Source organism: Berghia stephanieae, chromosome 5 (assembly GCF_034508935.2).
Source record: "Berghia stephanieae isolate SIO BIC M18660-M18661 chromosome 5, UCSD_Bste_1.3, whole genome shotgun sequence".
Lineage (NCBI taxonomy): Eukaryota > Metazoa > Mollusca > Gastropoda > Nudibranchia > Aeolidiidae > Berghia > Berghia stephanieae.
This window is the reverse complement of record NC_088364.1, coordinates 42096859-42120583: the sequence shown is the minus strand read 5'-3', so window position 1 is coordinate 42120583 and position 23725 is coordinate 42096859. Positions and strand designations below refer to the sequence as shown.

The 23725-nt window shown below is 32.4% G+C and overlaps 1 protein-coding gene across 4 annotated transcripts in view; it reads left to right on the top strand.

Annotated features, from left to right (window-relative positions):
- Positions 1 to 23725, top strand: part of LOC144972948 (guanine nucleotide-binding protein subunit alpha-12-like) — a 58703-nt gene extending 34978 nt beyond the window's left edge. For 2 of the 4 annotated variants that reach the window (XM_078914796.1, XM_078914797.1), the window contains exons 4-5: positions 1667 to 1687; positions 8865 to 23725. In XM_078914796.1, coding sequence (XP_078770922.1) covers positions 1667 to 1687; positions 8865 to 9233 — 390 coding nt within the window. In that variant the 3' untranslated portion in view covers positions 9234 to 23725. The remainder of the gene's footprint in view (positions 1 to 1666; positions 1688 to 8864) is intronic. The other 2 variants (XM_078914798.1, XM_078914799.1) reach the window with 1 other exon arrangement.

Genomic DNA, 23725 nt, shown 5'->3' with positions numbered 1-23725 from the left:
TGTCAATAGTTGCTACTCTCAAGGTTTTGCCCAAAGAAACCATCCCCACCCCAACTTTAGAGAAGATTTAGAAAGCAGTGTTTTCCACCTGATGTGACCAAAGACAAATGGCGAGATTATAAAAAATCTATCAAAGAGAAAATGAGACCCAACTGATAATGATTTTCGTTTTGTTTTGGTGAAATGTTTTATATTTAAAGGTTGTACCTTCACCATGATTGTCTGTGACAGTCATTTCCATTAATTTGATTTCCACTCTCAGTTCTAAGTAAAACGGGGTCTCTTGTCCTAAAATTACGAATCCCTCTTTTTTTCTCAGCACGTTGTACCTACTTTCACTTACTTTGTCTTGTTGAATTGAATCTAAAGTGTCCCATTTGTCCAATGATGTATGTGAATATGTATAATACTTAAATAGGTAATGGAGCATTTTGTTATTTTTATTTATTTTTGATTCTCCCCCCTATTTTACCAGTGATTGTCTGTGACGATTAATTCATTAAATTAATTACCACTTTAAGCTCTCAGTCTTGAGTAATATGGTCGATCTATTGTGTTCTAACGTAATGGAATCTTTCTTTTCTCAGCATTTTCTATCTACTTTGTATTTCTTAAGTGAATCTAAACTGTCACATTTAATTAGTCCATGAATATATGTGTGTGAATATATGTGTGTGTGAATATGTATATTATTTGAATGGGTAACGAAGCAGTTTATTTCATTATAAGGATATACATGACCCACTGCCTTATCTGGCTTTATGTTGAGTACCAGGTACTGGACATTGTATTTATTGTCAAAGCAATTACAATTTCAAAATTTGAAATTTTACTAGCTGTTAAGAATATACACAGGGGGATCTCAATAACTCAGTTGGTAGAGCACTTGCTTCACAAAGGGACCGAGATATATCCTGGATGTATTCTAGATTTTTAAGTCATGTTTGGGAATAAATTTTCTTCAAATTGGATTTTTTCTCCAGAAATATTCAGATTTTTTGTTCAGTGCCAGTGGCAGATCTGGATACATTCATACCTACTTACTTAATACTTCCAGTATCATCTCTTAGGCAGGCGCTGGCTGGTGATGCTCTGCCACAGACAGTTCAGTCAATGCCTTGATATCTTTCATCCATCTTCTTGTTGGCTCTTTTTCCCTGTCATTTTCCCCTGAGAATGCCCTTCTATATCAACAGTTGACATCTCAGGGTTTGTTTTTTATTATTCTTTTTGTTTTTGTTTGTTTGTTTTTGTGGTACGTTATAAAGTTGCTCGAGCATCTATAAAGTCATTCACCTGGTTTGTGCTCCTTTCCTTTCAAATAATTTTACCCACATACATTGATATTTTAATAAATTGATTAATTGATCTCAAATTTCATGATGTAACTGATTCAGAATCTGGTTCACGCAAGTATAGTATCAATTTAGGTGACTGGGCAGAAATGTCTTACAATTTATTATTTAAAAGAAAAAAGACATTAGCTTTACTTTTTGAAAATATAAACGATTTTTTTAAATGTAAAAAACAAAAAAAAACAAAGCAAACCTCCATCTTGTTTAAAACAATTGTAGTAAATACCAAAGAAATCTAATCAATTCTTTCAAGACAGGGAGAGAAAAAAAAAAGGTTTATGTCAAATATTGTTCCTTTTCTTGATTTGCAGCATATCAGAGTAGCTCCATTGGTATGTCCACATCGTAATTGTTTACAATGGGCTTGTCTAATGTGGCTGTCACCTTGTTTTGTCGTCATTATTTATTACAGTGGTTTCCACAAAAGTGCTCACCACCTGAATGCCAATTTTCGCTTGAGTGCCCATTTTTCTTATGAAGAAAATTTATCTAACTTGTCTCTCTGTGTGCCTGATCTCCTTTCACCTATATGACTAAGTTATTTTAAACTATGGACTGGCACAGTATCCATTCATTTTACTGCTTGTATCACCATACTGACCATTCATGCAAGCAAGGCTAAAGAATAAATTGATTCATGATAAAATTGTTAATTTTATCCCTATAAAGTCTTAGTGACATTATGATAAAATTGTTAAAAGTTTGTTTAGTTGTTATATACAGGTAGTCACAAGGAACAAGCAAGGGAATGATTTTTTAAAAAATGAATGAGAAAGAAATTTATCAAGCACAATTTGTGTGGACACAACCAATTTATAACTGGTCCAAAGGTCATATTCAGTTAAGAAGTATAATGTAACTATGCCTCTTAGGCACTTTTAGCTCAAAGAAGTATACAGGTTTTATGATATGCCACGGAGCATTTCGCTTCTATGCCCATGCCACATGTACAATATCTTTTTCTTGCTTCCTGACTGTCAGGCATTTGTGAGGAAACCACTGTATTTCAAACATCAAGTTCTCTAGTATAGTGGAAACAAAACGTGAAAAGACAACCAAAAAAAAAAAAAAAAAAAGAAGTAATAGATGGATTATTTTGTAGTAGAGTAAAAGTGACTCTGTTGAAATGTGTTTGTAGTTTGGGAATAGGGGTATAGATCTATGTTAAGAATTTTTGTGTAAAGTAGATGGAAAGTACAATTGTTTGTTTTGTAATCAATGTCAAATTTTGTAGATCTAATCATTGTTTGGTGTTTATCGGTTTTGTTTGATTAGCTTCTATTTTTCAGAACTCTTTTTTTAAATTGTTGTTATCTTTTACTTAATATTATAGCTATTATTATTATTATTATTGTTGTTATTATTATTATTATTATTATTATTATTATTATTATTATTATTATTATTATTATTATTATTATTATTATTAATATAAATATTACTGTTATTGTGGTTATTGATAATAATGACTGATCAGTTGCTAAAAACATTGTGTCCCCACCCCATTCTCCTTTTTTTTCCTCCTAAAAAACAACAAACAAAACAACATATACAAATTAAGTCATTGAAACTAGAACCCCAAATGGCAAGAACGTTTTCACTCCTCTCTCCCCTTATTTTAATACCTACGTACACACACATGCTATTCCATTATTTTCCTTGGCTTTTCCATAACGCAAAGACTTTTATTCAACCACATTGACTGATGTTTCCCTGTATCTCAATCTGGTATTATTCAGGCCTACCTTTCACAATTTTTTTTTTTCCCAAATTACCAAAGTCATGAGCATCTTTGATTAAATAAAAACGTTTTGAAAACCAGTAATTTTGTGCCGTAGCACATATTGTGTTAAGTTAAGATCATTGAAACGTTTATAAATATTGCAGAGAACTGGTTGGTAGATTTTAATGTATATATAGTGACTACCTTTTTTGTTTCAGATGTGAACTGACTTTTAAAAATATCTAGTTGGCTGATCGGTGCCATGTTTGGGTGAAACAAATGCCATTAAATTGAAGACAACTTTCTCCAAAACGACAATTTCTTTCATTACTTACCTTGTTATCAATGCAACTTAGCCATTTTCACCAAGTATTAAGGATGTGACTCAGACTTATAGAATCATTGTATTGGATTTTTTTTCTGGATAAAAAGCATGAGATGCCAGGTTAGAATAATATTGAATCTTGTCTGTAAAGTGTTAAGGTCAAAATGATTGGAATTAAAAACTTTCAGCTTTTATTTTTCAGTACAAAAAATGATATTGATGCATGATGATAAATGCGTGTGGTAATCTGACAAGCTTGGATATCACATAGATTGTTTTTGAGATTTGGGGGAAAAAAGAAATTTAAAAAAAAAGTAAAAATAAAACCAGTAGATTAGTGTACTGAAATAGATTTAATCTTGTCTGTAATTGATTATGACAAGTTAAATTGTATTTTACTCAGAAAGGATTTTTGTGTAAATTTGTACCAAATTAACGGATTCAAATTTTTTCACCGTGTGGCATGTTTTGTAAGGCCATCCAGATAAAACTACGGCTAAAGAGATAAATGAGATTTCTAAAAAGAATTTCTATCATTAAGAAATTACAAAAGTAAAAAAGATTTGAGTGGTGTGGTAAAAGGATTCTAGAATTCTTGCACTGATTTGAATTGAGAGCTCATTCCTGAAGTGAGGGCTCCTAAGGTCATTCTGAATTTTGGACTTTTTCAGAATTCCAAATTCGATAATAGACCTGGAGGAATCCTGTATTGTATTAATTCTCTTCATTTAAAGCCACCTAGATCAAGATTGCAGGGGAGGATTAGCCATTGGGCTGACATACAATCATACCTGCCCACTTGATATTGTAAAATTTCGTAGTTTTCAGGGCAGGTAAAAAATGGGACCATAATTAACTTTATACCATACTAGACTGTCCTTAGCAGGGGATAAATAAAACTTTAAATTCTTCAACAGATATGCTCTGGAACCAAATTTTCATTGTCAACAAGTTTTATTGAAATGAATGCCTTTATACAGCTCTGATTGAAGCCAAAAATTCGCAATAATTGGCAGGTCTGCATAAAATGGACCCCGTTTCAAATCCAGTCACTGACATCTTGTTTTTTTACTAGAACAAGGAGCTTAGTCTCTTGCTCACTTTACAGTGCTGCACTGTCACTGTCACCGGGGCTATCTCAGCATTTTTAAAGATGCCTTAAATACAAATGCCCCTGCAGTATTAACAATGGCAAGTCTATTTTTATATATATATATTATATATATATATATATATATATATATATATATATATATTATTTATTATTATTTTTTTTTATTATTTTTTGTTTTTTTTTTTTTTGTTGTTGTTTTTTGTGATTGAGCTCAAACTTTCTAGTATGAAATATACAAATAAATTAAATTTCAACATCCAATTAAACCTCCATTAATATCAGTTTGAGATGGTGGGTTACTGATGGATTGATTGTAAAATGAGAATGCCCTCTTGTATCATCTGCTCCCCTATTGAATCCAACTTTTTTCTGTACATTAATCAATCGTATTTCTGAAAATAGTTCTATTGAATTAGTATTTCACTTGGAAACTATATACATATTATGTCCCTTTTTGTCTTTATAAATGCCAAAAATGAATGAATTCCTCATTCACTAAATGAATCAATGACGGGAAAGAAATATTTGATTCAAAAGTCAGTAATTGTAATTTGAAGTGTGTTATTTATAAGACTCTCACAAACCTAAAACTTTTTCAATATTATCATTCTGAAACTTTTTCTCCTTTTCACCAAATATCATATATTTATTGTATTCTCTATGCATAATCAATGTGCCTATTTCAAGAAAGTCAGTTTTGATCACAGTATTGCGTTAAGCTGCTTTTTGGGGTTTTTTTGTCAGTAAATGTTTACTGTATGTTTACGGTTACAGAAAACGAAATGATTTCTTGCTTAACAGACCTTATGGCTCTCTACAATAGTTCACTTCAAAAGTCTTCCATATGTTAACTTCTTGTGGTCAAACTCAGAAAAAAATATATAAAGTTATTCAAATGAGTAATGATAGTTCAGTAAAATGCTCACCTCATTGGACTGGCAATCGATAAATTAACAAATAATTGAATTTTAACACGCACATTAACCTTACGAATTAGTATTCAGAAACAGTTCTGCGACACAATTTTAGTTTGTGTTTCCATGCTGGGCTAACCATTATTTCATTTTAATGTAGAATAAAGCTATATTACAGTCCATGCCACCTTTAGCATGGTCATCGGGATGAGGCTTAGGTGTGATTAAGTTCGAAGTAGACATAATCTAAAGATTTCCATGAATTAAATTTCAAGTCATTTCCCTTTGTTAGTTAGTCATGATTGCACAACACAGTCATGATTGCACAACACCACGCGATGTTGCGCCATCATTTCCCATTGTTGTAATGTTTGTTTGGTTTGTCTTTGTTTCATTTAATTTGTTCTTTTTTATTATAAAAATTCATCTGATAAAAATGGAATAAAAACACTCAATTTGAAAAACATGAAGTAATTTGTCATAGTGGAGGATGTTGGTGTTGAGGAGGGCTCGTCCTGTTTTGGTGAAAATAATTCAATAATTAAGCTTTAATTGCAGTCAGTATTTAGACATAATGATATGTAACACTTTCCCTTCTTTGTTTTCAAGTGTGACTGTGTGTAGCCTGTGAGTCCGTGAGTGTGTGTGTATGTATGTCTGAGTGCGTTTGTATGTCTGCGTGTGTATCCATCTGCCTTTCTCTCTACCCTCACTCATGTTCTTTCCACCTCTCTTTCTCACATTTACAGCTATGATGTTTGTTTAAAGGGAATGGATAACAATAAAAAACAATCAGATTCAAAAACGGTTTTGTAGCAAAGCATGCCTGAAGCCGGAGTTACCATGCTTAAAGGCGTGTAGTTTATATAGCAATAATTTGGTAAGAGACATTTAGTGTGCTTGATGGTCTGTAATGATATAAAAATTTGAAAACCGGGTTCATGCAAATAATTTACGTCTATTGAATTGAATTTTTTTTTTTTCTGGCAGTGATGGGCTCCATATTTTAGTTAGTTAAACAATTCTTTTTCATAGTGACAGACTTTTTAAAAAAGTTTGAATATATTTTTCTTTTTGCATCGTCGGACACTGCTTATCATATCCACCTTTATAAGATTATATTGGTGTTCCAAAGATAAAGCCATTGACATGACATAGTGCACTAGATTGATAAATAAATCTTAGACAACCCAATGGATGAGGCGTTCTACTGAAACTTTGGAGACCCTGTTGTGAGGGCCTCACTAGAGACATTTTCGGAAAGACTGATTTTTGAATAATTATTTTTCAAGTGGTTCTTTTTTTTATTTCCGCATCGCACAGCTTTACCCAACTTCCCTTATTCTCCCACAGTGCATGATGGTATTTATAAATCAATTTCCTGTGATTGCTGTCAAACTACAATGTTTAAAGTTATTTACATTCTTTTGTGTTTTTCTCTTTGATAAAAAAAAAAATAAATCACCATTTTCACTATTGTTTGATGACTTATGTCAATAGTCTTTAAACACAATGTGCTTTATTTCTTTAAAGCCATTTTTATGTAATCTTTTGATAATAATGATTCTTTTAACAGCTAACAAATTGTTACATATCGTTATTTTTTTTAAAGTTCATGCTCAGAGCAAGGTTCTGTATTGTATTTTATTGCACATTCTCATTTACAATGAAATCCTCTTAATGCTTTTTTTATTCCTTACAAAATTATTATTGTTAATATTGTTATTATTATTATTATTATTATTATTATTATTATTATTATTATTATTATTATTATTATTATTATTATTATTATTATTATTATTATTATCATTATCATTATCATCATCATCATCATCATCACCATCATCAGTATTATTATTTTTATTATTATTATTTTTATTATTATTATTATTATTATTATTATTATTATTATTATTATTATTATTATTATTATTATTATTATTATTATTATTATTATTATTTTTATTATTATTATTATTTTTATTATTATTATTATTATTATTATTATTATTATTATTTCTGTTATCATCATCATTATTATTATTATTATTATTATTATTATTATTATTATTATTATTATTATTATTATCATTATTATTATTATTATTATTACTACTATTATTATTATTATTATTATTATTATTATTATTATTATTCAAAGTTACAGAATAATTTTTATATCCTTTCATCTTTCATGCTCACATCATAGACTAAAGGAACACATGTCAGAAAACTTACAGTTGTATATTTAAAACTCTTATGAATAAAAGGAAAATAACCCCTGATTGCAGTTGTGGTCATCCGATTTTAAGTAAATTCATTAATAATTTATACCCCAGATGTCTCGGTTGATTAAACTAGAGCTTGGTTTCACTTTCAGCATTATTTATATATATATATTTTTATAAAAATAACATGCTCCTGCAGTTCTGCTTGCTTGTACACCTCTAAATTTAGTCCAATTTCTAATCCTAGAATGTTTTTTTTTTAATGAGAGAGAGAGAGAGAGAGAGAGAGAGAGAGAGAGAGAGAGAGAGAGAGAGAGAGAGAGAGAGAGAGAGAGAGAGCACAAATCCCCTCCCTCTCAAAAAAAAAAAAAAAACATATTTCAAAGTGTATAGACAATATAGAGGGTATATGCTTATATATGTTAATCTTATTTATGCCACTTAGTACCTTAATTTTATAACGAATAAGAAATACATGATCATAAATACTTATATGTTAACCCTCCGCAAATTTAGTATTGACGAATATAACGAAATAACATGAATACAATAAAATAATTATATTTTAAACCCCCCCCCCCCCCCCCCCCCGCAAAAAAAAAACCCTCAAAAAAACAAAACAAAAAGCCCTAAAAAAAACCCAAAGACAAAAAACAAAAAAAAACAAACACAGTCAACCATCGTCACCAGCACCAACACAATAAGAAAATACCCCTCCCCTCCCCGCCCAACAAATGCTAGAACAAAATAAGTTTTAAAACAACAACAACAAAATAAAAATACAGAACCAAACAAAAGGAAAACGAAACAACGAGAAAAAATATAATAAAACTAACAAAAGCTGATTCTCTTTACTGGTAAAATATTTTTGTTTTGATATCAACAAGATGCCAAATATTTTTTTTTTTTTTAAACTATAACAAAACATTAAAAACTGCCAATTGTCCTTTCATTTAAGGAAATATTTTTGTCAAGGTGACTGTGCAAACCTTACAAATGCTTATATTCTGTTAAATAGAGATAGCAGTATTTTTAATGAAAATGGCAGAACTGAAGCTTTGACTATAAATCATAGTAGCTCTATTTAACACTCTTTCCCAATTTCACAGGATATATTAACTTAAAGTACATTTTATTTTATGACTGACAAATCATTAAGTAGTTTTATAAACCTATTTCTTTTCCAATTATTATATCTATAGGTTTTGATGGAGGACAGAAAAACAAACCGTCTCGTAGAGTCATGCAACATCTTTGAAACAATCATCAACAACCGTAGCTTTGCTAAAGTCTCCATCATTCTCTTCCTCAACAAAATGGACCTCTTGACTGAGAAGGTTGAAACCGTTAACATCTCGCAGTATTTCCCAGAGTTCCAAGGTGATCCTCACAACATTGAAGACGTCAAACGATTCCTGTGTGGCATATTTGACTCAAGGCGACGGGAACGCACCAAGCCTCTCTTCCACCATTTCACCACAGCCATTAACACAGAGAATATCAAACATGTGTTCCAGGATGTGAAAGACACGATATTGCATGACAACTTGCGGTCTTTGATGCTGCAGTAGTTAATGTAGAAGTTGTAGTAGATTTCGTGGTTGGTTGTTTTTGCAAAGAAATGAAAATGCATGCATTTTCAATATGAATGTGTGCAAATGATGTGGATGTGTGTTGTTATGTGTGTGTGAGATGAGAGAGAAGAAATGATGAGGGCAGTTGTAAATGCTTATTTGATTGAGTACCAAACATTGTTTAGTAAGTGCGACTTTTGTAATGAATATGAAGACTTGGTTGGATGATGGAGAATTACGAATTTGGGTTAAAAATGTACAGTTTAGAAGGTATTTTTTATATTTGATTTAAATCCGGTTTTGAACAGATAAGATGTTTAATAAGGAAGTATGAACAGGGTAGTTGTATTTTTTGGTATATTAATCTGCATACATTTGTGTCTGTTTGCATGTGTGTGTATGTGTGTACGAGAGAGAGAGAGAGAGAGAGAGAGAGAGAGAGAGAGAGAGAGAGAGAGAGAGAGAGAGAGAGAGAGAGAGAGAGAGAGAGAGAGAGAAGGGCGGGGGGAGAGAATGTGTGTGTGTGTGTTGCATATGTTTGTGAGAATGAGTTATTTTTAACTGCTCAGTCTTCACGTTACACCTTAAAGTTTGTTCCATTTTATTTGGTTCCTATTTACTGGTTGATGATATACACAAAGCTGAATGTTGTAGCAATACTAATGATTATATATTTATATACATATATGTATGGACATAACATATAGATTTTTTATTTGTAGAAAATGTTTTATTGCAATTTATTGTCGACTTTTATCATTTTGTAATGTTGTTACTATACATTTTATGTTCATGTATCAAAGATGAATATCTGGGTGGGGATCCTGACCTCCCATAGTGGGCAGGGAGGTACATGCTGTGTCTTCTATCCCCCCATACCTGTTTTCCAATTGTTTCCTGTCATTGTCTTGGAATGAGATTACTTAGTTTTGTCCTGATCCTTGCCGGAGTTCCTTGACTGGGAGGGAAACAGTCGAATGTATAGTTATAGTTTTGGGAGATGATATTTTTTTCCTTGTAAATCATCTCTCTGTTATGCATTGTATTATGTTTAGTTTACATATTATATTATATGATTGGTAAACATTTGAGTGTATTCCTCTTAGTTGGGACCTGTGCTTGTGTCTGGATGAGACTTTTAGGTGATCTCAAACTAAGTACTTTAACGGTGTGCTCTTGGAATCTACATCTGTTCCCTATTTGAACCCGTTCCCCTTTGTCTTACCTTTTCTTTTGTGCTTTAATTGTAATTCTAGAACTTTTTACTATCCTATTCTCTTCCTTTTTACTGGCGCTGATATGACCTTAATGTGTTGCAAGCGCCGTAAAACCCTTAAAAACAACAAAACAAAGATGAATATACATAGTATAATCGATAAGTATTTGGCAGTAGTCTCCGCATGGATGTATATATTTCTATCATTTTTGGGGGGGGAAAAAAAAGACCAAAAAGTGAATTTCTCTTTAATTTACATAATTCATTTTATAATTGATGATAATAATATATACCTTTACTTTTTCGTTACATTAAGTTTTGTGTGACTGTTGTCTAACAAAAATCATTTTAATTTTCAATATTAATTAACATTAACAGTGATTGATAATTATTGACATTGAATAATCATGGTTTAAAAGCGACTTTGTTAACAAGTCTTCTTCCCTGTAACAAATTTCTGCTGAAATCACAGAGACGTGCTTCCAACAGTGAAATTAATCAGCTTTAAATAGTTCAAAGATGACAAAAGTATGATTTGAAAATATTTTTTTTCCCCTAATTTATTTTTCTTTCTTTCTTTATTAAAAAAAAAAAACATCCAAAAAATGTGTTTCAAAAAAATGCTTAGAAGCAAAGTGTTTGATTGAATGAAGGTAGACTGAGATTTGATATCATTTGAACTAGATTGATTGTTCGAGGAGTTAATTCAGATCTGTAGAAATCTGTAGACTGATTGCTCTGGTAGTCAATGAAATCTTCATGGATATGGTTGAGATTATTATTATTAGTATTGTTGTTGTTATTATTATTGATGTATATATTTATTTATTTACTTATGTCAGATAATGTCATATGATATTTAGAGTAGAGAATTTCTGCTGGTTTTTATCTCTTTCTTTCCGTAATATAAATGGAGTTCCTCTTCCACACTTTACAGTCTCTCTTTTTCATATGGTCAACATTTGGGCTAAAAGCAAAAATAAATTTTCTAATAAGTTAATTATACAATAGTTTCATACTTGCCGGGTCACAATCTTACTTTATAAAAAAGAGGGTTGCGGTATCATTCATATTTCATCTTTTAAATTATCTCTGCTTTAAAATCCTCACATTTTATATTTTACGTTTTAACATGAATATTTCTTTTTAAATTGTCACATCTACATTGTTCAATGATATACATCTTCCAAAATGCTAGTATGAAGAATTCTAAAACAGAATGTTCTCACTAATAGAGAGAAAAAGAAACAAGAGCAATTTGTTTCTATCCATTTCAGTTGCACAGCTTTAATTGGCTTTATTTGACCATGGATTGAAGGATGACTGACTCGACCAAGTGCTAAGATTGTAGCAAGGAGTAGCACTGAAATGTCCACAGCATTTCAGATGCATCCATTCTTACTACTTATGCCAGTTACTTAATATGAACCAAAGAGAGAATGAATTAATTTTTTGAAAATATATAAACAAATCAATTATTTGTCTTTGTAATTCAAAGAAAATCCTATCTTTTACCCTTGTTTTAATTTTTATCTAAACATTTTGCCCCATTTATTTTTTTATTTTTTTTGACGCTTTAATGGCCTATGTTTATTGTAAGCGTCATTAAACCTCTAAAAACAAAAACAAAACAAACAAATCACTTTTTCTTTTTTTTTTAAAGGCCTGAAAATTAGAGTTCTATGAAGTCTCATGTTAAGACTTTTTAACAGTTGAGGTCCATTTTCATATTCTGATGTGTCACACATATTCTCTGACCAAAATTCAAAATGAAGAAATACAGTTTTTCATTGCGCAGCAGAATAATTGAAATGTAATTATTATGTGTTAATTGTAATAAGCTATCATTGTATCAACTTGAAACTGAAAATAATAATTAAAAAAAGAAAAAAATTGCATACTCAACATCAAGACCGGTTTAGAGAGTCATTTTCTTATCCACAATACAAGATCCACAAACTGAAATACCTTATGATAACTTACACATAAGAAAATCCAGGCATCAAAATAGCTTTACCAATGTTGAGATTTTCTATAGATATATTATTGTTTTAATTTTTAAAATATTTTCTTTTTAAAGGAGAAAGGAACCTAGATATTGTTATCTGGCTGTGGTCCAGACACCTCATAAGAAGTGAAACTAGGTGCCGAAATTCTTGTTTGAGAAGAGATATCTGATAGGTAATCCTGATTTTCTTTTTTTAAATATTTTTTTTGTAATTTTTATTTCAGATTTAAATCATTGTAAAAAAGTTTAACGAAGGATGTTGATAATAGAATATCTGATTTGTAAAATCAAAATGATTATATTTTGTCAATGTAAGTTTTGGTATTTTCCTTGCACTTTGATTTTTATGCTTAATGAATTAAAATTGGATTCATATCCATTTGGGTTGTAGGGGAATCTTGCAGTTTTTGAAACTGGATCAAACATGCTGATTCTTGTAAGGCAAAATGGTAAATAGATAGATTAATGAATAATTGAAATGAAAAGAGAAAAAAAAAGACAATTTACTGACAATGTGAAAGTATCATAAGGATGAATGTTTTCATGATCTTCGTTTATTATTATGTTTTTGTTGTTATGTTAGTGAGAGATAAGAGAGATGGGAGATGGGAGATGGATGGGCAGATTGATGGATGCATTGGTGATCTATGACTGATATGACAAATGGGTAGATGGATGTTTGTGATAGATGGTTTCTGATCTAGGTGTGTTGACGGGTAGAAGTGTTGATGTATTTCACTTTATTTTTTTTCCAAAAAAAAAAAAATAAATATCAGTACCCTTGGTTGTGATGACACGTTGCCATGAGTAGAGGCAGAAAAACAAACATGACTTTTCAAATCAATGATAATGACACACAAGTTGCATTGAATCCACATTTTATTGTCCAATGATCGGACAATTTTTTTAATTTTTTTTTTTTTAAATCTTTTCACAATAATATATATTCTATTATGCTTTAACTTGTCAATTTGAGCCCTCCTTGGATGGATGGATTCTACATCGGTCCCCCAGTCTTGCAATCTTATCTATTCCCCCTAGAAAGAGAGATAGTAAAAAAGCAAAATAAAGGCTAACAAAGAGAAAATTTGGAGAAAAAAAAAGAAGAAAGTATAACCCTGGAAAAATATAAAAATACAATGAAGAAATGACAACTTTCAAAATTATGTAGCACTTTGATATTTTGTCCACGTACCCAAATATCATATTATGAGTTGCGTTTTATTTATGTTAACTCTGTTTGTGTGAAGAAAACCACCATAGATTTTTCAGGCCTGTTCAAGGCTAAACTGGTATAATTACCACATGTGCTATCAAGGCCAAATCACTTTAGGTCCTAGTGGAGGCCTTTGCAAGTTATATAGTTGACTTGATTTGGTTTATAATAACATTCTAAGTAATCTCAAATAGTCACTGTCATTTATTGCGCTGTGTATTCATCCTAAATTATCACTGAAAGTCTGGGGGGGGATCCTGACCTCCCATAGCGGGCAGGTAGGTACATACTGTGTCTTCTATCCCCTTATATCTGTTTTCCAACATGCTTTCTGTCTTTGTCTCGGAATGAGATTACTTGGTTTTGTCCTGGCACTGGCCGGAATCCTAGCTGGAGGGAAACAGTCAAATGCATAGTTATTGTTTTGGGAGATGATATTTTTTTCCTTGTAAATCATCTCTCTGTAATGTATTATTATTTTTATTTTGAATGTATAATGTAAAGCATTTGAGTGTGTTCCTCTTTGTTGGATTTTGTGCTTGTGTCTGGATGAGACTTGTAGGTGATTTCAAACTAAGTACATTGGTGGTATGCTCTTGGAATCTACATCTGATCCATATTTGTTCTCAGTTCCCCTATGTCTTACTTTCTCTTGGATGCTTCAATTGTAATTCTAGAACGTTTTACTATCCCATTTTCTTCCTTTTTACAGGCGCTGATATAACCTAAATGTGTTACAAGCGCCATAAAACCCTTAAAAACATAAAACAAACAAACATCACTGAAAGTAATCCTAGAATATGACAACAAATTCCCGCATTGAGTCTGTAAGGCTGTAATGTCGCCTTGGTGTATTGATTGCCTATGGGGCGTCTACTTCTGTTCTATCTATCAACTTGTCGCCTTTGCTGTGTTTTTTAAAAATATTTATTTTTCTTGGATGCTTCTCAGTTAAATCTAAAACCTTATTGCCATTCCATCACTAAAATTTTTTTTTTTTTGATACTGCTATGATGTAACAAGCAGACCCATGCCTTTGGTGAAACAATACAAACTTTGCTGTTTCATAAACTGCAAAGTTTTTACGCTGAGGATTTATTATACACTCTGTACATGTCTGTAATGAAATAAAATAGTTTTACCTGGATTACATTCTTTGCCAAAAATGAATTAAGATTACAGTGACTATCTCCTGTGTAGTGGTCTGTGCAACAAAACTATCGGGGCCACTTGCTATCTAGATGGACTGAGTTCCTGTGTAGGGGATCACAGCATGTCATTGGGAGTATGGTCACTGTTATCATGCATTATATTATGTATGAATCAAATCTTGTATCATATGTGTTAAGTATTATATACATGTTTTAAATATTGTTAGTTATGGTACATGGGTATATATATTTATTTTCAGCAAAGATCCAGTTGGGCAAAAGGCAAACGTTTTTCCTCCATTATAAGAACTAAAAATGATGTTTTTAAATCACATAACATATGGTGGAATAGAAGGCAAATGTTTTCCTACATTGAACGAACTAATAATTATTTTTAAAATCATATTATAGGCAGATCTGTAAAAGTGTTTCAAGCGCCTTAAAATACCTGAAAGCGTTTTAATTGTATGGAAGTAATTTACAAACAAATATATGCTTTTCCTCCTCAGAGTGATTCAACTCCCTGTTTTCTCCTCTTATCATCCATCTTTTATCATCAGTAACTTTTGTAATTGTTTTTTATTGCTTGCTAAGCCAGTGTGCCTTTTTCATTCGTTCAATCAGAGTTATGATAGTTATTAAGCTATGTTTATTAGTTGAAATGACATCACAGCATAACAACTCCCTCTTCTCCACTTGAATTCCCAGATTGTTTAGCCATGCTTTTTAATGGAACTCTGCTTTAATTTGTATGATTTTCAATGATGTAATGTTTTATATCGAGGTTGGAAATGTTAATTGTTTAAATGGTTTGTGATGTGTAGATAAAGAATTGTCTTGATAATTTTGATATAGTGAGAGATTTTGAAAACCTCATGGTAATGTTATTATTAATTTTTAAAATATTAACATTCAAGTTTTAGCTAAATTACCCAGATGAAGTTAGAAATTGTTCTTGTTATTTGTTTTATACTTATTGTAACTAGTAAGTTAAATGTTTGATTTAACTTTTTTAAAAATATTATGACAATGTTAAAGTTTTATGTTGACTCAGGATAAAGGTGTTTTTTGTTGTTGTTGTTGTCCAATATTGGCTGCTTTGTTATATCCGTTCATCTCAACATTCATCATTTATTGGATACGGTTTATGGAAATATATCATGCATCATGATAATCCCATCTGTTTTTGAATTTAAAATTCAATTTCATTTAAGTTCTAACTGAAATAGTTTTGAACGGACCTGTGAGTAATGGATATCTGTTGCATGCTGTTAACTCTTGAACCGTGAAACTGAATTTATTTTAGAAATGCTCCCATAGTGGACAGGGTGGCACTTACTGTGTCTTCTATCCCCCTATATATGTTTTCCAATTTACCTTTGTCTTTGTCTTTGAATGAGAATACTTGGTTTTGCCCTGGCTGTAGTGCTTGGCTGGGAGATTATATTTTTTTCCTTGTAAATCATCTCTCTGTAATGTATTATTATGTTTGTTATTTTGAATGTATAATGTAAGCATTTGAGCGTATTCCTCTTAGTGGGATCATGTGCTGGTGTATGGGTGAGACATTTAGGTGATCTCAAACTAAGTACACTGATGGTGTGCTCTTGGAATCTACATCTGCTCCCTATTTGAACCACTCCCCTTTGTCTTGCTTTTTTCCTCAAGTCCTTTTTTAATGTACATCTAGAATCTTTTCACTATCCAATTTTCTTCCTTTTTACTGGCGCTAATATGACCTAAATGTGTTGCAAACGCCGTAAAACACTTAAAAACAAACAAAAAGCAATATTTTAGAAATGTCATATTTTTCCCCATTATTTACCTGGCGTTAACTGCAGAACTGACTGTATTACAAATATTAAGGGAGCATTTACAGTGATTATCAATTGATGCAACATTGAGTCAAATCACTGTTACTGCTGTCTTGGTATGAACTGTAAGGTTAGAAATCAGGTAAGGGTGAAACGTGACCCTTACGTCAATGGATTTCAAAGATACATGTTTTATTAAGATTCCAATAATTATGTTGTTTCACGTTGTAGTTAAAAACACACTTAGCATATTGAGCATTTTGATAACTGTTCACCTCGTAACATTTCGTTTTTTTCCATTCATCATGATTTGTTTTTACATTGAAATCTTTAATGTCATAGAAGCTTTAAACATCAGTAAAACATGCCTTCAATAATGGAAAATACAAAACTTAAAGAATAGTTGTTTTTTTTTAAACCCTGGTTATACCAAATCTCAAAAGAATTTTGGTTCTGCAGTGTTATGGCAGATCAGAAAAAAAATCAAGGGGAGTAATTTTTAAATGAGTATTGCAGTTGTTTATTACATCTGAGTTGCCTCCCCTTCGCATTTCATAAGGAGATATATATTATTTGGACTTAAATGGTTTACATTGTATTCACTGAAACGATATGACTCACATTATGAGATTATCAGATCTATTCTGTGTCCATGTTTTTCTATTGACGGAATTTTATACATAAGAAATAGTTGTTCAAGATACCCAAGGTATAGGTACAGAGACACATTTATTTATTTAAAAAAATTATGTTTTCATTTTTTTGAATTCATTTATTTATTTTTTTAAATTTCTTCCATTGTAATCATTTTAAAACGATTTTACTGCTTATCAACACTGATTGTTGCCTTCCTGTTTGGAGACCAAAGCGTTTTGCTGATTACTAACATTTATATAAGCTCAACTTGAAGGAAATTATCAAATTCTCGTAAATAACTACTCAATTAAAGGGAACCAAAGATATGGCATGTGATAGAGAATAATAAATAAATAGAGAGAGAGAGAGAGAGAGAGAGAGAGAGAGAGTTGATTAAGATGATACATGTAATTTGATATCACTTGACGAGCAGACTTCAATTTTACTCTAATCTGACATCATATCTTATTATTATCGTCCAAAGAGCAGTTACAGTTACAGTGGCTTGCTTGCCAACCAGTATGAAGTTGTTAATTATAACAAGCAATTTTGCTCACGTCACGGAAATGTGAGTGGAGTTGGGTCTTCTGACCTCTGGGGGGGGGGGGGTGATGTCACTCAAGCTGCCTTTTATCCTGTGGTGTATATAGATGGAATTTTTAGGTGGTCTAAATCTAAGCCCATTGATAGATTACTCTTGAAATCTACTTCTATTCCCTATTGGAACCAGTCCCCTTTGTCTTACTTTTTCTCGAGTGCTTTTAATTGTAAGTCTAAAAATAAATTTGACAATTATCCTTTTTCTTTCACTGCGATGAAATGATCTAAATGTGATGCCTTGGTGGGATTCCTGGCCTCCCATAGTGGGCAGGGAGGCATTTACTATGTCTTCTATCCCCTTATAGCTGTTTTCCAACATTCTTTCTGTCTTTGTATTGGGATGAGATTACTTGGTTTTGTCCTGGCCCTGGCCGGATACCCCAGCTGGAAGGGAAACAGTCAAATTTATAGTTAGGGTTTTGGGAGATGATATTTATTTTTCTTGTAAATCATCTCTCTGTTATACATGTATTGTTTTTGTTTTACATATGATTTGTAAACATTTGAGTGTGTTCCTCTTAGAGGGGACATGTGCCTGTGTTAGGATGAGACTTTTAGGTGATCTCAAATTAAGTACTTTGATAGTGTGCTCCTGGAATCTACATCATTTCCTATTTGAACCAATTCCCCTTTGTCTTACATTTTCTTAGTATCTTTAATCGTAATTCTAGAACTTTTTACTATCCCATTATCTTCTTTTATACTGGCGCTGATATGACCTTAATGTGTTGCAGGCGCTGTAAAACCTTTAAAAAAAAACAAACATAAAAGTGATGCAAGCACCGTAAAACCCTTAAAAACACACCGAAAAAAAAGGAACAAAAAAAATTAAAATAAAAAAAAATAAACCCACAACAAAACAAACAGCAAAAATGAGAAATGAGGGCAGTCTTGAGCTGTGAAATGACATTCACGTCCTCCTGTCTGCTGCTAACACGGTGTATCCTTGAACATGAAATTTATATCTAAACTATCTTTAAAAGTGTCTGTGTGGGAAGGGGGGATGGGAGGGATTTTTTTATTGAAAAAAAAATAAGAGAAAAAAGTATGCCCTGTTTTGGGATAAGATTTAATAAAAATGAATGAAGGTCACATGAGAATTATTGTTTAGCAAGGCTTTGTTGATGTGACTCAAGCCTCTAGAGGCTTCAGTCATTACAGCCCGAGTCTTATTGTTCACAGCGTACACAACGACAACAGTTTAGTTGAGACGGGATCCCGTTCCTGACACCTGCTGACCCGGTCACGGTGAGCGGTCAATCACCGAGAGGAATTTACCTAACGGGGATTGCCGTTTCACTCAATTTAACAATGTTTTGTTTTATTGTCTGTTAGACACCCATATTGAATGAGTTGAAATATCACTACTTGGTATAAAAGTTTATATTTTCTACTTTTACTGTGTGTTTTTTATTTTTTCATAGTATTACTAGATTTCTCAATATAAGTTATCAATGAACGGTAACAAATTACACAAAAAATATAGCGGGTGCAACATTTCAAAAATTAGAGAAAAAAAAACGTTGCTATGGATTTGTCTGAATTTTATGTATTATAAAGAGAAGATGTAAATACTTCTCCTCACAAAAAACGTATTTTTTCCTCAACACAAATATATCCGCTACGAGCATTCAAACTCGTCAGTGTAGTTTGGGGCTGGTCTTTAACTGAATTGCGTTGATGACAAATGGCATTTTATTCATATCATTGATAATGCCGGATGCTCTTTTTTTTTCCAATTTTGCTGTTGTTTGGTGACAGGTCTCTGTGCCTTGTTCTCCAAGAAGTCTAAGTCCAAACTTATATTGAGTGATGTGTGGTATGCACTGGTACTCAGGAGGTGTGTGTTTTAGGATTATTTTGTTTGGAAAATATTTTCTGTATGTATCCGTGTAATGTTTTATTGCACTTTGAATATATTGGATCGTGTCTGCTTTGATCGATTTTGTGTGTGAAATAAAGTTGTGCACATGACTATAGGCCTTGTTTATATTGTCGAAAATTAATCCAATACTGCAAGCGTCGTCAATGATGAGTGGGTCGTGGGTGCAGTTCTTTGTTTGTTGGATAATTGTAAGTGTAGACTTTTTCTTGTTAGTATTTGTGGCAGTGGTTGCCAATGAATGATCTGCTGTGGTAAGCCTGTTGTGTAATGCGGTATTCTGTCCAATTCAGAGGCAATAAGGCCATCCCTGAGGGTGAGTGGCTCGTGCATGAGATTTGAAAGTCTCTCCTGCGTTTTGGAGTTTGTTGTTATATTCTACTCTGTCGATATGAAACATGCAAGTGCAACCCGTTTCAAGGTTGATTTATTTATTATTAGCGTCTTGGCAATGAGAAAATACAAAGAAGCTAATGAGTCGTGTGTTCAATGTGCTTTATAATGTGTACTTTTTACACATAAATTATGAGTGTGCTCCTTGCTTGTCCAATGCCGTGTCAGTCCCATAGACTAAAAGAATGTTATTAGAATAATTTGAACATTTAAATGGTTTCTTGCGGGCACGTTTCTATTTCTGTGTTAAACAAAGCATACCACGACATGTCCTACATAATGAATTCACTGCTTGGTTATGACTTGCAATTGTGTGGTCCATGCTGTAAGAGAAAATTCAAAATTGACTGAGCGATGTAAGCAATGATATAGTGAATTAATGAATAAAATGAGTTTTAAAACACTCTGTATTACTTCTCATATCCATGCATACATAACAGCGTACATAAAATTTGGAAAAAGAAAAACCAAATACTTCACCCAATTTGGTGAAAGAAAGGGGGGGGGGGGGCAGGAAAATTCTAACAAGCAGTTGAGCTAAGTTGAGGCCCAACACACAATGTCATTTAAAATTAAACATTAGCAAGATAATTCAAATTATGCAATTTAAAAATCAAATTAACTCATCATTGAAAAAAATAAAAATAAAAATACAATTAACAATAAAACCGCAGCGAAATATTACGTTTCAATAACAAGGCTAAAGAGGTAATATCATTATTACCTGACCTACCGCGGAAAAATAATCATTACAAAATAATGAAAACTGAAGAGTAAATGAAACTTACCTCATTTCGTAGTAAAACTTGTGCCTTGTGAATCACACCAAAAAAAATTTAAAGTTTATAGCAACGTTTTTTTAGAATCCTGAGGTAATTGCAAGTAATTTTATTTAAATGTTATAGAAAAATATGTGAATTTGAATCACGGCTTGTGGAATAAGTACTGGAGATATTGAAATAAAAATTGGACCGATGGAAAGAGGAGGTCTGCGAGAATTCTTTGCATTTGGGTGGAATTGCATCGTCACGAAGATCGTGAGGTTAATTGGTACGGAAATCATCCATTGGTATCACCCAATGCACGTCAAATCTACGTTCTGGGAATTGATATCGGCTGACCGCTGTTGACCCCGGTTACCTGTCGGGTGAGGTTACGTCGGCGCTCGGAACAGCGGGAAACTAAACGGTCAGATTTATAGTGCAGATTAGACGCCGTTTGTTGTATCTCTTTGTTGAAATTATAAGATGTCACGTCAGATTTTAGTAAAATTGAATCCTAATGTAGAGGACTATATCCATGTTTATTTATGAATGGAACAAGAAAGAGAATGAGCACAATTAAAGAATCCCGTGTGTGGGTCCCTTTTTGAAACAGAAGCTGTTTTGCTGTGAGATTTTATTCTTCAACTTTGTGATTTGTTTAAATACCTTTTAAAAGATGATATATAAACAATTGAAATATTATGATTATTACTGTCGTTGTAACGGTGGCATCCCTATACTGCTGAGATGGTCCTGACCAGCTTTCTGTTTATAGAAAGAATCCAATGTTTGTATTGATGTGTGTTTTATAACGATGCGCTTGTTATCCACATGTTTGTTGCAGGACACTTATATTGTAAAACAATGCTATTAATTATATCCATGAATAGCGACCTATTGACCTTATTGTCCTGAGTATTCATTCACATGAGTTTGTGATGGTTGGAGGTGGTTTTACATAGGCCCACTCCATTGCTTCCTTTTTTATTTCCCTTTATCGTTTATCCTGTTCATGCCTCTCTGTTCTTTTCATCCAGGGCATGGTGCTTTTGCTGAGTGGGAAAAAGCCTACTAAATTTTTAAAAGTTTCTCCTTGTGAAAATTGATGCTAGAATTACCTAAAAGTGCTGTAAAACCCTAAAAACAAACAATGCATGAGTTTGTGGGAGAATAGTGATGTTACTAGTAAGGTCTCATTTCTCTCTATTGGATGGAGTTGCTGACCTCCCATAGTGGGCAGGGAGGTACTTACTGTGTCTTCTATACCCCAATATCTGCTTTCCAACTTGCTTTTTGTTAGTCTTGGAATGAGATTACTTGGTTTGTCCTCTCCCAAGTCGAAGTCCTTTGCTGAGAGGGAAACAGTCAAATGCATAGTTAAGTTTTGGGAGATTATATTTTTTGCCTTGTATATCATCTCATGGGATCCTGTGCTTGTGACTGGATGGGACTTGTGATCTCAAACTATGCACAACAATAGAATGCTCTTTGAATCTACATCTGTACCCCATTTGTACCACTCCCCTTTGTCTCACTTTTCTTGTGTGCTTTTAATTGTAAATCTAGATTTTTTTTTTACCATTCCATTTTCTTCCTTTTACTGGCGCTGAAATGACCTAAATGTATCTCAAGCGCCCTAAAATCTTCAAAAAAAATCATCACTTGATTCGTTTTCTCTTTCTTTGTGACTTTTTATTTTTGTCTTGGAATTTGACTACATGGATTTGTTCCAGCCTTGCCTGAAGACCTTCCATGAGGAATGCAGTTGGATTTAAACTATTATGTATGTGTGCGTGTGTGTGTCATTTTGTGTGAGTTGTGTTTGTCTGTGTGGTATGTGTTTAGCGAGAGATGAATATTTAGTATAAACCTTTGGAATTTGTCTTTTTCTTCTTTGAGATCCTGTGTTGGCATCTGAGTGAGACTTGGGGTTGTCTCAGGTGGGACACAAGGTTAGATCGCTTTTGGAATCTATATCTGTTCTATCCCTCAACTATTTCCCTTTATAGAATTCTTGTAAAGTGATCCAAATCATGTGCTTCAACCGTGACTATAGTGAGGTTATTCCAAAGTTGAATTGTTGATGGCATGAAGGATTGCATATGACTTTGTAATTTCGAGCTTGGTGTTAGATAATGTTGGTCCTGACCCCTTGTTCTTAAAATTGTTGGTCTTGGTTGGAGTTCCCATTGTGGGCAAGGAGGCATTTACGGTGTTTCCTATTCCCCTATATCTGTTTTCCAAATTGCTTTCTGCCTTTGTCTTAGATTGAGATTACATAAATTTGTCCTGACCCTGGCTGGAGTCCTTGGCTGGGAGGGAAATAGTCGAATGTATAGTTAAAGTTTTGGGAGATAATATTTTTTTCCTTGTAAATCATCTCTCTGTTATGCATTGTTATTTTTTATTTTTAACATATGATTTGTAAACATTTTTAGTGTATTCCTCTTAGTGGGATCTTGTTCTGGTGTCTGGGTGAGACTAGGTGATCTGAAACTAAGTACTTTGATAGTGTGCTCTTGGAATCTACATCTGTTTCCTATTTGAACCTATTCCCTTTTGTCTTACTCTTACCTTTTCTTGGGTGCTTTAATGCACATAGCAAAACGGGCAATTTTGTCAGATAGGTCGCTCTGCTTTGGTATGGTAGAATTTTTGTAGTGATATTTATACAGATATGTGTACATAATATAATCTTTATTAGATATAACTACATATTATACAGGCTACGTAAATGGTTCGTTACATGTTTTATGCTTTATCTTTTTTTTAATTTTGTGATTTTTAATTAAATGAATTTCTTGCCTCA